The sequence below is a fragment of the Platichthys flesus genome, chromosome 8 (assembly GCF_949316205.1).
Source record: "Platichthys flesus chromosome 8, fPlaFle2.1, whole genome shotgun sequence".
In the NCBI taxonomy this organism is placed as follows: Eukaryota; Metazoa; Chordata; class Actinopteri; order Pleuronectiformes; family Pleuronectidae; genus Platichthys; species Platichthys flesus.
The window spans coordinates 11,792,451-11,805,701 of record NC_084952.1 but is presented as its reverse complement, the minus strand read 5'-3'; the positions used below and the strand labels follow the sequence as shown (position 1 = coordinate 11,805,701).

General features: G+C 41.5%; 1 protein-coding gene across 6 annotated transcripts in view; it reads left to right on the top strand.

The window, feature by feature from the left end:
* trpc7b (transient receptor potential cation channel, subfamily C, member 7b) overlaps positions 1 to 13,251 on the top strand; it is a 43,096-nt gene that overhangs the window by 14,364 nt on the left and 15,481 nt on the right. For all 6 annotated transcript variants that reach the window (XM_062393139.1, XM_062393140.1, XM_062393144.1 and 3 more), the window contains 4 exons: positions 1,673 to 1,837; positions 7,260 to 7,476; positions 9,418 to 9,651; positions 11,080 to 11,344. In XM_062393139.1, coding sequence (XP_062249123.1) covers positions 1,673 to 1,837; positions 7,260 to 7,476; positions 9,418 to 9,651; positions 11,080 to 11,344 — 881 coding nt within the window. The remainder of the gene's footprint in view (positions 1 to 1,672; positions 1,838 to 7,259; positions 7,477 to 9,417; positions 9,652 to 11,079; positions 11,345 to 13,251) is intronic.

Genomic DNA, 13,251 nt, shown 5'->3' with positions numbered 1-13,251 from the left:
TGCCGTCCACATCCTTCCTCCAGAAGGAACAACAACATTCATCCTCTCCTGTCTCACCACAGAGACAGTGCTGCTCTCATTTATCATGTCCTCTCATGGAGAAATATCATCAACAGACGCTGGAACACCGGGCAAGGCCTTCTCCAGCGAACGTGCTTCGTCTGTGAACACTCATTGGCTCTTAACTCTCAAAGTTATCTGCCATTTCTTTCTTTCTGAAGCCAAGTGGCAGCTGTTGTGAATATGTTGTGGTTAAAGCAGTTTGAGTGTGATGAGTGCACAATCGATTTGCTCCAAATAGAAAAGCAGCCAACACATTCAGATACTTGGAAATACTTTGGTTATTTACATTAAGAGGAGAAAAAAAAGCTCTCTTCATGTATACAGTTTAATTTCATTGGTGCCCAGTGCAGCATGAACACGTTATAGATGCTCAGTGGTGTTATACTTAAATCTTTCAGTGTAGACATAATGAATGTGGGACATATTGAGTGGAACAATGGAAAAAGGACTTAGAACCAAAGAAATTCACAAAATACACAACATAAGCAGGAATGACCATAGTTTCTCAGAGTAAAGAAAAAGTTTATTCTGCTGCTGCTGACTCAGCTGGACAAGCTTTGGCTAATTGTCTTTATAAGTAATGCTTAATGACACACTTGCAGTTATAACTCTATCACAACAACTTCCACTCATGGTCAGGGTGGAGGAGGCATTTAATGGTAAATATTTGTCCATCTACTTTCAGAGGAGATGGATTCATGAGCATTATTAGCTGAGCTCAGCACTTCTACTTCACTTCTTCTCTGAAATGACCTGAAGTCTTAATTCACTCAAGAGGCATTTTCACCTCATTAAGTGGACACTGAACCAGTGCCATGCAAATGGGACATCTACTGAAGATCCAGCCACTTGTGACATTAAAAAGATATAGACTATAAAAACTGTTTCAGATTCATCACCATCCCCACCAATTTTCATTCTTCATGACAATAACCATTCAAAGATATTACCAGTAACACAGAGAGGAAGTTAGAATGCCAACGTTGTTTAAGAGTAAATATAGTTACAATTCAGCCACAACTTGTTAGGGACATGTCCCTTCTCGCTCTACCCAAATCTACTGCATGCCCATGAGCCAGTGGAGTGGACAGAGATGTAGCATGGTGGAGGACTTTATTGGATCATGTAAATTAGCCATATTCATCAATTTATCTATTCTCTGCAAATTTGTCATCATTCAACACAAGTTTCAGGCTACAAAAATATGGCAATTTAATATATTATATCTAATATAACGTAGAATAGAACACAAAGCCTTTATTGTAATTGTATTATGATACAAAGAAATGTGTAGTGCCCCTCCACTTGGTGCATAAGGAACATGAAATGCTTCACGTTAGAAAGATAAAAGACATAAAGATAAATACTATTTTATTATAACATAAAACATCTTATGAAAAACCTTTCACATAATAATGTGATACTGATATTTTGCTTCCATTATCTGGCGTGGTGGTAATATGCTTCTGCAGAAGAACCACCTGAATGTTTCATGAAGTTAGATGAGAATCTCCTCTCTTGTTTTTCTGTTCTTTTCTCTCACATTTCCTCTTCTGTCTCCTTTCCCTTTATTCTCTCTGTGTCCATCACTCTCTCTTTCTCTCTCTAGTTCGTTGCCCATCCCAACTGCCAGCAGCAGCTCATGACTATCTGGTATGAGAACCTGCCTGGTCTGAGGCAGCAGTCCGTGGGGGTGAAGTGCTGGACAGTGCTGGGGGTCACCGTAGGTTTGCCCTTCCTGGCCATTGCCTACTGGATCATGCCATGCAGCAAGGTATGAACACATAATGTATTTTACTCGCCAGTTCTTTGTCCGATCATCTCCACTAATCCAACTCAGAGTTAGTACACGCAGGAGTGTTTTATGCTGTTTTTGTCATTTCTCTTTTTGTTTTGTTATTGTGGCAACAATGCTGGAAGTCTATAGTCCTTTAGCAGACCGTGGCAGTTTAAAGGCACGTTACACACCGTGAACATTGTTTGATGGATGAAAACAATTTAGAGACTCCATACATCTATACAAATCAAATTGAAGTTCACATAAACTTTGACTCTGAGTGATACAGTTGTATCAGCTCCACAGACTGTTGCCGCACACTCTTTCTCAAAAACAAATCATTAAGGCCATTTGGTGAATTTGTGACCAAATTAAATTGCAATCCATCCACTAGTGGTCAGGAAACAGAAATGATGATTGTAGCTAAAAACCTCACAGAACACTGTTTGATCGCAATTTGATTATAGGGCCCCCTAGGCACTTTATCACGTTTAGTTAATGCTCCATCAAGCAAATTATAATCTGTAAAATGACACAATACAGCGGAGCTGAGCAAGCGCTTATGCCAAACTGCTCGTCATAACCCTCTACCTTTTCATCAACTGCAGTGTGTATGAGTGTGAGTGTGTCTTTGTGTTAAGATTCATAAACAAGGTTGAGGGCTTTTGAGTGTTAGGTATTAATAATGAATTAGTCATTTTGTGTGAGAGGATGTGGAGCAGTGACACTAAACGTCTCCACCAGCCAGACGTGGATTTAATCACGAGACACGTGCTGCTTCAGATCTCGCCGTGTCAGGAAAACACCTGTTAATGGTAATGAGTAAGTGTGTGTGTGTGTGCGCATGCGTGTGTGTGTGTTTGTACGTGTATACACATGTGTGATTTCATTTGATTATGAATCCTCTAGCTGAAGAGCCTGCTTGTCACAGTCTGCCAATTTCTGATGCAGCTGCAAGAACTTGGGGAAAAAGGTCACAGTGTGGAGAAATAATAAAAAAGCCCGGAAAGTGCTATGCAACTGTGTATTATTACCGTTTTTGTTCTTGAAATTATTATGCAGTACATTATTTTAAAAGGCCAGGTAAATAGTGAACATAGACATTTGAGATGAGGAAAGGACAGGACAGAAGGAAGGAAAACCAAAAACAACTTAATCAAATTAATAACTGAGAAACTAGATGAATGTTTACGCAGTGTTGATGATGATGTGATGGCAATTCAACCGAGACAAAAAGGTGTATTAAACGGATTTGATAATGAAATAGATAAAGTCTGGGCGAAAGAGAAAAATACATCAAGACAAAGGCTGCAGCCAGGAAGCTTTGATGTGATGAGTGCTCTCGTATACACCCGGTGCTAATCAGGCAATTTTGTTCTGTTCATCTCATCAAATGCTCATGTCTTACAGCTCATAACGTTCACTACAACACACCATTATCACAACCACACAGCATAATACATTTCATATCAGCTGGGAGAGCCGAAGAAGATATCGATATTTTTGTTGCTCAAAGATAAGTGGCGAGTTACTGGACGCGGACAGAGACAGCGTGGAGATCTACTTTTCTTTGAAAATCTCTCAAGATAAAAGAAAAGACCTGCGAGAGATGTAAATATTGATGTAGATGGTTTCTCTCTCTTATTGATTTGTAGGGGTGAATCATGGTGTGTTATGTGTGTGTGTGTGTGTGTGTGGGGGGGGGGGGTATGCTTATGAGAATGCTGCAGCTTTACATGAGTGACAGGAAGAGGATGAAACAAGGAGTAAGAGAAAACACGCCTGGGAGTGGATGTCAGGTTCCCCTCCTGCTCCTGCTCCTGGAACAAGCACCATGCTTTTTGTTAAGGAACAGTGTCTTAGTATTTGAATACATTTACAGAGCAGAGCAAACAGATTTCCAAGACAAAATCTACTTGTTGCAGTGTATTATTGATAATATAATTAGTTGGTCAGTATTTGTTACTAGTTGTTAATTAAAACCATTCCCTTATATTGCAGAGTAGTTGGCAATTGCTAATGTAATAAATACTGAACTTAATATACCAGTCCTGTTAATCTGTTTCCTTTATTTGTTGACTCTGTGTAAACTTCGTGGCCACCAGTAAGTTTATTGAGTGGGTGCGATACGTGCTGTTCATTCCTCAACAGAGATTAAGCGCAAGACGTGAGGAAGAATGACTTATGAACTATCAAGCACATTGGGGAGGCATCTGATGTCCGATGGTATTGATGCTGATACTCACAGTTTTAGTCTTCCAGGTTTGTGCGAGTCAGTCGTGCGTCTTTGCAAAAGTCGGTTTTGAAAGAAATGTTCACTGCAGAAAATAGTTCCAACCAGAGATGCACGTCAATACACGTTTCCTCAGAATAATAAAATCCTCAGGACGTACATACACTTTGAAGGACTCGATTAGAGAGAGGTTGTAATACGAGCATTTGACCTTGATATTGCTTGGCAGCTCAAAGATTCCACATTAAAAGGAATATAATATATACAGCTCTCTTAGTTTGCCCTTCATGTCCTCAAACCTCTTGCTAAATGCCTCAAGGAGCTTTACAAAGTTACAAGCATAATATACAGACGTCAGAGCAGGCTTTTATTCTTGCAGTGGTGCGAAATGCAAAATGTTTCTCCTTTCTGGTTGCACTTGGTACAACTTTAATTTCATGTTTGAAAGCAGGGAGCTGAGAAGCTGGTTGGGACATTGAGCTTGAGTTTTTGTTATATATTTATGCTTTAGTGAATGTGTGCAGAGAATATCTTGTTTTATGATGAAACAGCATATATCTATATCATTTAGATCAAGACTGAGATGACTCACATATTTTTGACAATTGCCAACTTTAGCAGGCCTTGGCTCCATCTGTGGCTAGACCTTTAAACTTTAAAATGCTTCAAAGTTCAGATTTGTTTATGACCAAAACAACTTACTTAGACAGATCCCAGCCTTCTTTGGTCAGGCCATGCACGGTTTGCAAATACACCAATTCCACTGACAAAACGGTCGGATGGTATTTTTACGTCTCTTGTATCATAACAAGCCAAAGAGAAAAAGTGGTTGCCCCTCAGTGGTTTTTCCAATATCTTTTGCCACATTAGTGCTCCACTCTGTGACAGTTCTTTGACACAAACAGAAACTTTTTGACAGTTTTACCAGTTCAAGCAGCTCCACAGCAGCAGTGAGGCTGCTTCACAAATCCTCCTTCAAAATGTGGTTTCAGGTTCTCGGCTATTAGCTCGCTCAACACGAACCTTGTCCGCATGGCATTGTCTCTGCCAGAAAGCAGTCTTGTGAAAGCTGCTCCACACTCCAGCGAAGGGTGTTATCTCTCTGAGCATTTTGTCTTCACAACTCATCCAGTTTGGCAGTATGTTTCCAGCTGTAATGAAGCTTGAGATTTGCCCTTTTTCCCCCTGCAAACCAGGCGCACTGCCTTTTCTTTATTGTTTTTCCTTTCTACTTTTCTTTTCTTGACAGTCACTGTACTTGTCGGTGAGGATATGTAACAGCTACGTGGAAGTTTCGTTCACGCTGTGACCCGACAGACATAGAGCCGGGAGGGACCTCCCCGAATGACATATTAGTCGACCATTTTCTTTAATCCTCGAAAAAAGTTAATTACTTTCGTGATTCTTTTCTTTGTAATTCATTTTTGCTTTGTCTTGTGGGCCGTATACAGGCAAAAGGTCGGAGCCCCTGTGTAGAGGCTATTTATTTATGGTAATTGTACGAGCTATCACATCAGTTTGACAATGATAGGCTGACAATTATGCATTTTTACACATAGCTCCCCTAGCTAATGATTTTCTCTTTAATAACTTTACTGCAGTCTGTCATCCATTTAATTTGCTCTAAGCTCTCTTTGCATGCAAGCTCTCACAAGCCCTGGTTGTGGGGCTTAAATTATTTCATTATTCACACCCAAGATGTCCTTTGGCTCCTCCCTTGCATCGCTGTCCTTTGTTGTTTGTTGTTTTTTCCCCCTCTTGTCTCTTGGGACATTCACACCCAGGACACAACGAGAAATTCCAAGAAAGTGCAATCGATACCCACAGGACAGGCTCACAATCAATTTAACCTTTGTCACCAAGGTCACAAAGTTTGAATCACCTACAAAATAGGGAAAGAGAATGCTGACATTTAGATAATCAATAATGGTAGATGGTATAGAGTATGTGTGAGAGAGAGAGAATGAAGTAACACATCAGGACAATGACAACCCCCATAATGTGTTGTCATTTCAGCTTCATTTCTACATAGTCACACAGATACTTTTATTATTCAGAGCATATGTCCGTCTCCACTAAGTGTATGTCAGCTTGGATTCTTCCAGGTGAAAATATGTTAGAGGATAACACAGAACAGAGCAGCTCCAGTCTTGCCTTCTGGGATTTCAATTTCACACCAAACCTCTTTCATTTAGCCTTCATGCACCCTGCTGCCAGCGGCCACCATTTCAAAGGAGTCGAGAGGATCAGCTCTTGTCACCATCACGCGTATACAAAAACGAAACCCATAGGATTAGCTGTCTTCCCGTTTGGTAGGCCTGATCTAGGTTGACCATCTCATTTAGTCTGCGAGGTGAAATGGATCGGCTCAGTGAAGCAGCTTGGAGAGCCGTCCCAGTGGCAGGAGGAGGATGAGAAATGTTTTTTGCAAGGTTGAGATTAACCAGACAACCTCTTCCCACATGGTTTGGTAGTGACTGGCATTGGAGCAGCTATTGAACCTCATGTGTTACTCTGCATGCAGAGAGTAGAGATATCCTGTGGGTAGCCAATATTGAACGCAGCAGGTCTAGAGAGTAGCGAATGGTGGGATCTCAGATATCTGTATGGGGTTGGAAGTGTGTCATTGTCTGCCTGTTTGTGAGTCTGTGCGTGTTTGTGTTTGGTGTGTGTGGGTATGTGTGTATCTATCCATGTTTTTGTGCAATAATGAAAGGGTCCCTGTGTGGTGGCATGTTTAACGCTCCTTACATCCTCCACATATGGTGCATTTGCACAAACTCTTGCTGGTTTGGCACCCTGTTACTGTGGCACTGTGTTTCTGTGAAAGTGACTGGTGATTAAGCAGCTCCACGGAGCAGATGCTGTTCTCAAGCTAAGATGGTTGTGTAGTGGTGCTTTTCAAATTTTGATCTCTGAGGACCAAACGCTCAGGAACTATAAACTGTTTAGTTTGGCAGCAGCTCCTCACTTTTTTTAACTGTTCAAAAAACATGTCAAACATGCTTGTTTAGTACGACTTCCTGCCACAGGCTGTTGTGTTGGCAAACACACATCAACACAACTGCTTAACCGATTTAACTGTAATGTGTTCATCATCCTATCCTTTAATCCACTGCAGCGACAAGACGGCTTTGGCATCTCCTTTATTCTATTCTACTCATGATGGTATTATTTCCCTTCTAGATCGGACAGATCCTGCGAAGCCCCTTCATGAAGTTTGTGGCTCACGCCGTCTCTTTCACCATCTTCCTGGGTCTGCTGGTCGTCAACGCCTCCGACCGCTTTGAGGGCGTCAAGAACCTGCCCAACGAGACCATCACAGACCACCCACGGCAGGTGTTCAGGGTCAAGACCACCCAGTTCTCCTGGACAGAGATGTTGATCATGAAATGGGTGTTGGGTGAGTCGCCTTCTCACATATACTGTACACAAAGTGCCCACACAGCGCCCACACACACACACACACACATAGACACAAATTATGGGTTTCGTTTGAAATTCTGCACAGTTGCAGTCAATTAAAATGCAATAGATGTAAGATAGTAACGGTCAAGGCAGATTCGCCATCATGATAAGAAATATCCTTTACATGACATGTAAGAGAGTCAGGGTAAAATATTTCCTGGTGGATTTCCTGTTTAAAATCATTTTTTAATCAGTATGATGTACTTCCTCTAGATGTTAGGATAGTAGAGCACAAACATCCACCATGGCCCAGCAGTATCCATAAATCCACAAGCCCTGTAGCTAAGGCAAGGAAGCAATGCAAGTTATGAGATCATAATCTCCATTATGAGGGGAAAAAGCCCTATATCACAATGTTAAAGATTTCAAGATCTGCCGCAAAATTTTATTGGTACTGTCTTTTCTAATATCCCATCTTTCCACCAAGTTGGGGGGGAATATGAGTAGTGCTTTTTACATAATTCTGCCGACAAACAAACAAACATATAACTAAACTACAATTGTACTTAGCAGAGCCAAGGCTGCACCAAATTGAACACACTCAGAGACATCACTTCCCTTAATGGGGCTGAGTTTTCCATCAAGATCCATTTATAAAAACTGTGAAAATGTTAAAGTCAAAATGGTAAAACAACTCCAGGATCTGCCAGCTCAAACCGATCTGCACCACAATTGACTGAGTTATTCCCGGACGTATACCGGATCCTTTCACAGAGTTTCATGGAAATCCATCTTGTAGTTTTTAAACTTGCTTATAAAGAAACAAACATGTCCTTTGCAGTTTTTCAATAATTCTGTATAAATCAGCCAAGTTCCTGTAAAGTTCAGTGAACTCCTGACGTGGTGCAGAATTATATATGAATTCAGCCTCGTTTCAACCAAGTGGATGAAAGCCAAGGGGATGGCAACACAACCACACATTCTCTTTTATCTTAGTAGGATCAAACAGAAGTTTGGATGCAGCATGGGCCCGACTTGTTGAAGCAGTAGCCATGCTGATTCCAAGCGGTTAGCTGGAGGTTAACCCGAGAGGTGTTGCTGAGGAACTGTTTGAGGGAGGGATGGAGAGAAAGAGAAATGGGAGAACAATGGGTCTGGTGAGGGAGGCAGATGAAAGTAAAAAGAGGAGTAGAGTGTATGTGTGGCTTACGATGCGGCAGGCATGAAAAATAAAGATTAGAAAGACGGAGACAAACTGGAAGACAAAGAGTCCTTGGAAATATCTGTCAGATCTCCACTGCTTCTTAACTAGTGTTGTGTTATTTCCATCTAGAAACTGACCCCCCAAATATAAAATGACGTGTGTGCCTTTGTAAAACTTAGTTCACATATGGTTTTTCAACATATTGTATAATGACGCCATGCTGTGGTCAGCAGGTGCTTTTGTGTGTTGGTGTGTGTTGGTGTGTGTCCGTGTGTGGCCGGATGTGTGCAGTGCAGAAACCAGGGTAATTGTAATTCCTGCAGCATGCTTTGAAGGCTCAGTAATTGTTATAAAGATGATACTGATCAGGGAGCCTTTTCAGTGACGTTCATCTTGTTTTGGCTCCAAATTGAGAATGAGTAGTTGCGTAGGAGGAATTTGGCAAGTGTGTGTGTGTGTGTGGGGGGGCTACAGTTAGAGTAGGACCTTTGGGGACTGTTGCCAATGGCAATACTGATGTTAGGGAGTAAATCAATTATGATACTAATATATCAGTCTATGTTTAAAAAAGTTTGTTAATGATTCCCGGGGGCTGCTGCACACTTACCAGCCAACTGATCAATCAGAAGGGGCGTCTCTCTGTCCTTGTGTAGTTGTACTTATCTTCTGCATTGCCTGTCTTTCCACAGTGTATTCATATGTTAATGTATACGTTTGTGTATCCTTTCTCAGGTATGATCTGGTCGGAGTGTAAGGAGATCTGGAGCGACGGGCCCAGGGAGTACCTGATGCACCTTTGGAACGTGCTGGACTTCGGCATGCTGTCCATCTTCGTGGCGTCCTTCACGGCACGCTTCATGGCTTTCCTGAAGGCGACCAAAGCTCAGCAGTATGTGGACCTGCATGTACCAGACGACGACCTGAGCAACGCCTCGCTGCCAGACGAGGTCGCTTACTTCACCTTCGGTAAGCAGTTAGTGTAGCGAATGACAGTAATGTTAGTAATTGAGTCTCCTGTATGTGGCCCTCTTCTTTGACATATCTCTGTTCATGGTGACTATCCTGCTAACCATCCTTTCCTTTTTTCTTTCTATGACACAAAATCTTAAACTGCATCACTCCTTATCTACCAGACAGTTTGTTTTTTTTTACACCCTCATGATCAAACACCCCCATGATCAAATGTGAAAGCTTTCATGAGTCTCATGCTGCATCAGTCACCGATAAGAAAATCAAATTAAATTAGATTTAGAGTAAAATGTCATGAATAACTGAAAACCTGAGCTCGGGCATCGAGGATGAGAGTGTGTTTGTCAAAATGTCATCACTTATCGCAAGATGTTCAAGTCAGAATTAATACTGTTTCCTTCTTTGTCTGACTTTCTTAGAAATTTACTGTCAGGATATTGAACAAATCATCATATAATCACACCTCCCCAACATAAAAAACCTGCTACAGCCTGCAGGCGACTGGACTGTACACTTCTGAGTGGCCTATTCAGGGAACCTTCATCAGTGCTGTCATCTGGTGGTCTTACTCTGTCATGACACATCAGTAAATACAGTTTATAATCAGTTATAATCCTCACACGTCCCCACATCGGCACAAACATTGTATATGTTTGATTGATATATATGTTCCTACTCCTTTTCCATATATCGTTACACAGACGCTATCTTTCTTCTACATGCTCTTTTTATTTCTTCAATTTGCCTTTTATCTAGTTTATCAATCTATCTACATGTGTGTCTGTTTTCGGTGTTCCTATTTCTTTATCTCTCCCCTCTGATGTCCACTTGTCAGATACTTCTCCCTCTTTCCCCTCCAACTTTCATCTTTCTATCCTCACATAATCCGTCTTCTTAAAGTATGTTCTCCTTCATCAAAGATTAGGCTCTGAAGGAATATCTCCTGCAAACATGAGATCACCTTGTAACCGAACCTTTTCTCTGCGCATGTGACACATGATAATGTGTCACATGCGCAAAACTTCACGGAAGTCGGTTGAGTAGTTTTTAAATAACCCCACGGACAGAAAGACTAACAAATCCCGATGAAAACAAACTCCTTGGCTAAAGTAAATATGGGGGATTAAATAGTTTTACCAAATATTAAATCGAATTTTGACCAATTTGTTTCAATTCAGTTTGACAATCAGAAAAACATTTAAATACTGAATCCACAAAAGCAGCTATGAGTTATTCAACATTGATGTTGGAGCTTTGCTTTTCTGCTGGAATCATCAGATTCTAGAAGAAACCTGGGACATTCTTACTGCCTCTAAATCAACAACAATACAACAATGACTAGTTTGACTCTGCCGTTGCTCTTTCAGTAACACAGATTCATTATTCACCTATTCAGACTCTATCTCTCTCTTTCTCCTCCTCCAGCCAGGAACAAGTGGCGCCCCTCTGACCCCCAAATCATCTCCGAGGGCCTGTACGCCATCGCCGTTGTGCTGAGTTTTTCGCGCATCGCCTACATCCTGCCGGCCAATGAGAGCTTCGGCCCGCTGCAGATCTCTCTGGGGCGCACGGTCAAAGACATCTTCAAGTTCATGGTCATCTTCATCATGGTGTTTGTGGCCTTCATGATCGGCATGTTCAACCTGTACTCGTATTACCTGGGAGCCAAATACAACCCTGCCTTCACCACGTGAGTAACCGCCTCACCGTGTTTTGGTTTGTATGGCACTGGGTGAATGTGTGATTGTGTGTCCCGCGGTGGTTCCATCTAAACATACACACATATTTATGTCTACATGCATTTTTCCCTACTCACTCTTACACTCGTCTTCATGAAGTTGAGCACAGGGGGGATATACGATGATCCCCAGTGCTGGTGATTTAATGTCACGAGAATCTAAATGGGGGTCCATTGTTACTTTTATTGCCAGACAAGGCCATAGGACAAAGATACCTCTAGGTACATTTAAACTGTTACGTCCACCCTGATTAGGCTGCTGGTTTAATCTCTGAGCTTTATTAGTGGCAGGGATCAAACTTTAATCTCTCCTCTGGCTTATTGCTGGAAATCAGCCTATTTGGATTTTAATGAGGGGAGTGGATTCATCGCACCTTAAAATCTATAACAAACTTAAAAGTGTAACTCACAGCTTTAACAAAACTCTGGGTAGTAAACTGTCCATTTCTGCAGTTGCATCGTGTGTGTTGCAGCTGCAGCCTGATTTATCTCTGCCATAAACATAGCTATTGATCTACATTTAAGGGGATTTCAAATAAAGTAGAAAGTGTCTGTGAGAGCGGAAACGGGGGAAAGTATCAATATTGATAATAAAAAGCTCAGAAAATTGTTTTTTGATGAGGCAAAAAGATCTGAGCCCATTGATTGATTGGTTGTGCTCTGTAGCAGCGGCGGATGGGACTCATCAACGCTCATGAGGTTTTCCATCACGATAACAGCGTGTTTTTAGGCAAAGATCAACTGATTCAGCGCACTGAGCCTGGCAGCTTGTCTTCACTAGTCAATTACTGCAGCAGGTCACTTTTACAGTTGCAGTAGGAAAGCTGTCCACCTAGCATTACCACCAGCCAGGAAACTAGCTTATTCAAAACAGGCATGTATAGAACAGGCGCTGCATTGGTATATCACTTACTCCAAACTATTTGGTGAAGTTTCTCTGTGTTGTAGAAAACCTTGCTTACCATTTGACTAGGTGCCAGGATACAGCTCTGATCTGAAGCAGGATTTATGAAGAAAGGCTGACAGTGATGAGATGGAGGCCATTGTACCAAATGACAGCCATCCATGTATAACTAAAGGTCACGAGTGTGTGGAATTGATAGAGCACCTCAAGAACAAAGGCTTCATGAATCGATTCACATTATTTCAATATTCTCGTGTCATTAGTTCATATCATCCTCTTCACACAGGCCATGACATAATCTCAGCATGACTCCGCTGTGAAAGACCTCGTCCTTGTTCGGGCTCCTGTATGACTTTGACAGATTAAGTGGCGCAAGCTTTTATTGCATTTTATAATTGGAAAGGACCAAACTGAAATTGCAAATGGGCTGATAACAACACTGCGTTCAACTTGTTTTTTTTTCAACAGGGGAAATGTGCATTTTAAACTGGAGAGTTTGCACTCAACAGCAGACACATCATACAACCATACCAGTCCTTAAATATACATTTTTTAACTTGTTTAATAACATTTTCCATATCAGGACCATGTGATATAAAATCTTTTCATTTAGCTGTTTAGCATTAACATGCTTGAGTCGTTGTGTCCTATATATCAACCTGGTTGTAAAGCAATCAACTCCTCCAACAAGTCCCTGAAGGCATCAATCTGAGCAGCAACGTATCTGCCTCCCACCTTCATTTGAGCTCATCCATATCACTGCCACACATCCACGGCAACCAGAGTGATGGAGCAACGCTCAAAGTTATTGTCTAATGTGTGGAGGGAAGTTACCCATCCTGTGCGACTGACAGGATCTTTCAGCAAGCCTGTTTATCATTATTCATCTCAGAATGAAAACTCTCTCTCACGTCTCCCTCCCTGTCACATATCATTACTCATTCCCTCTGAAGAA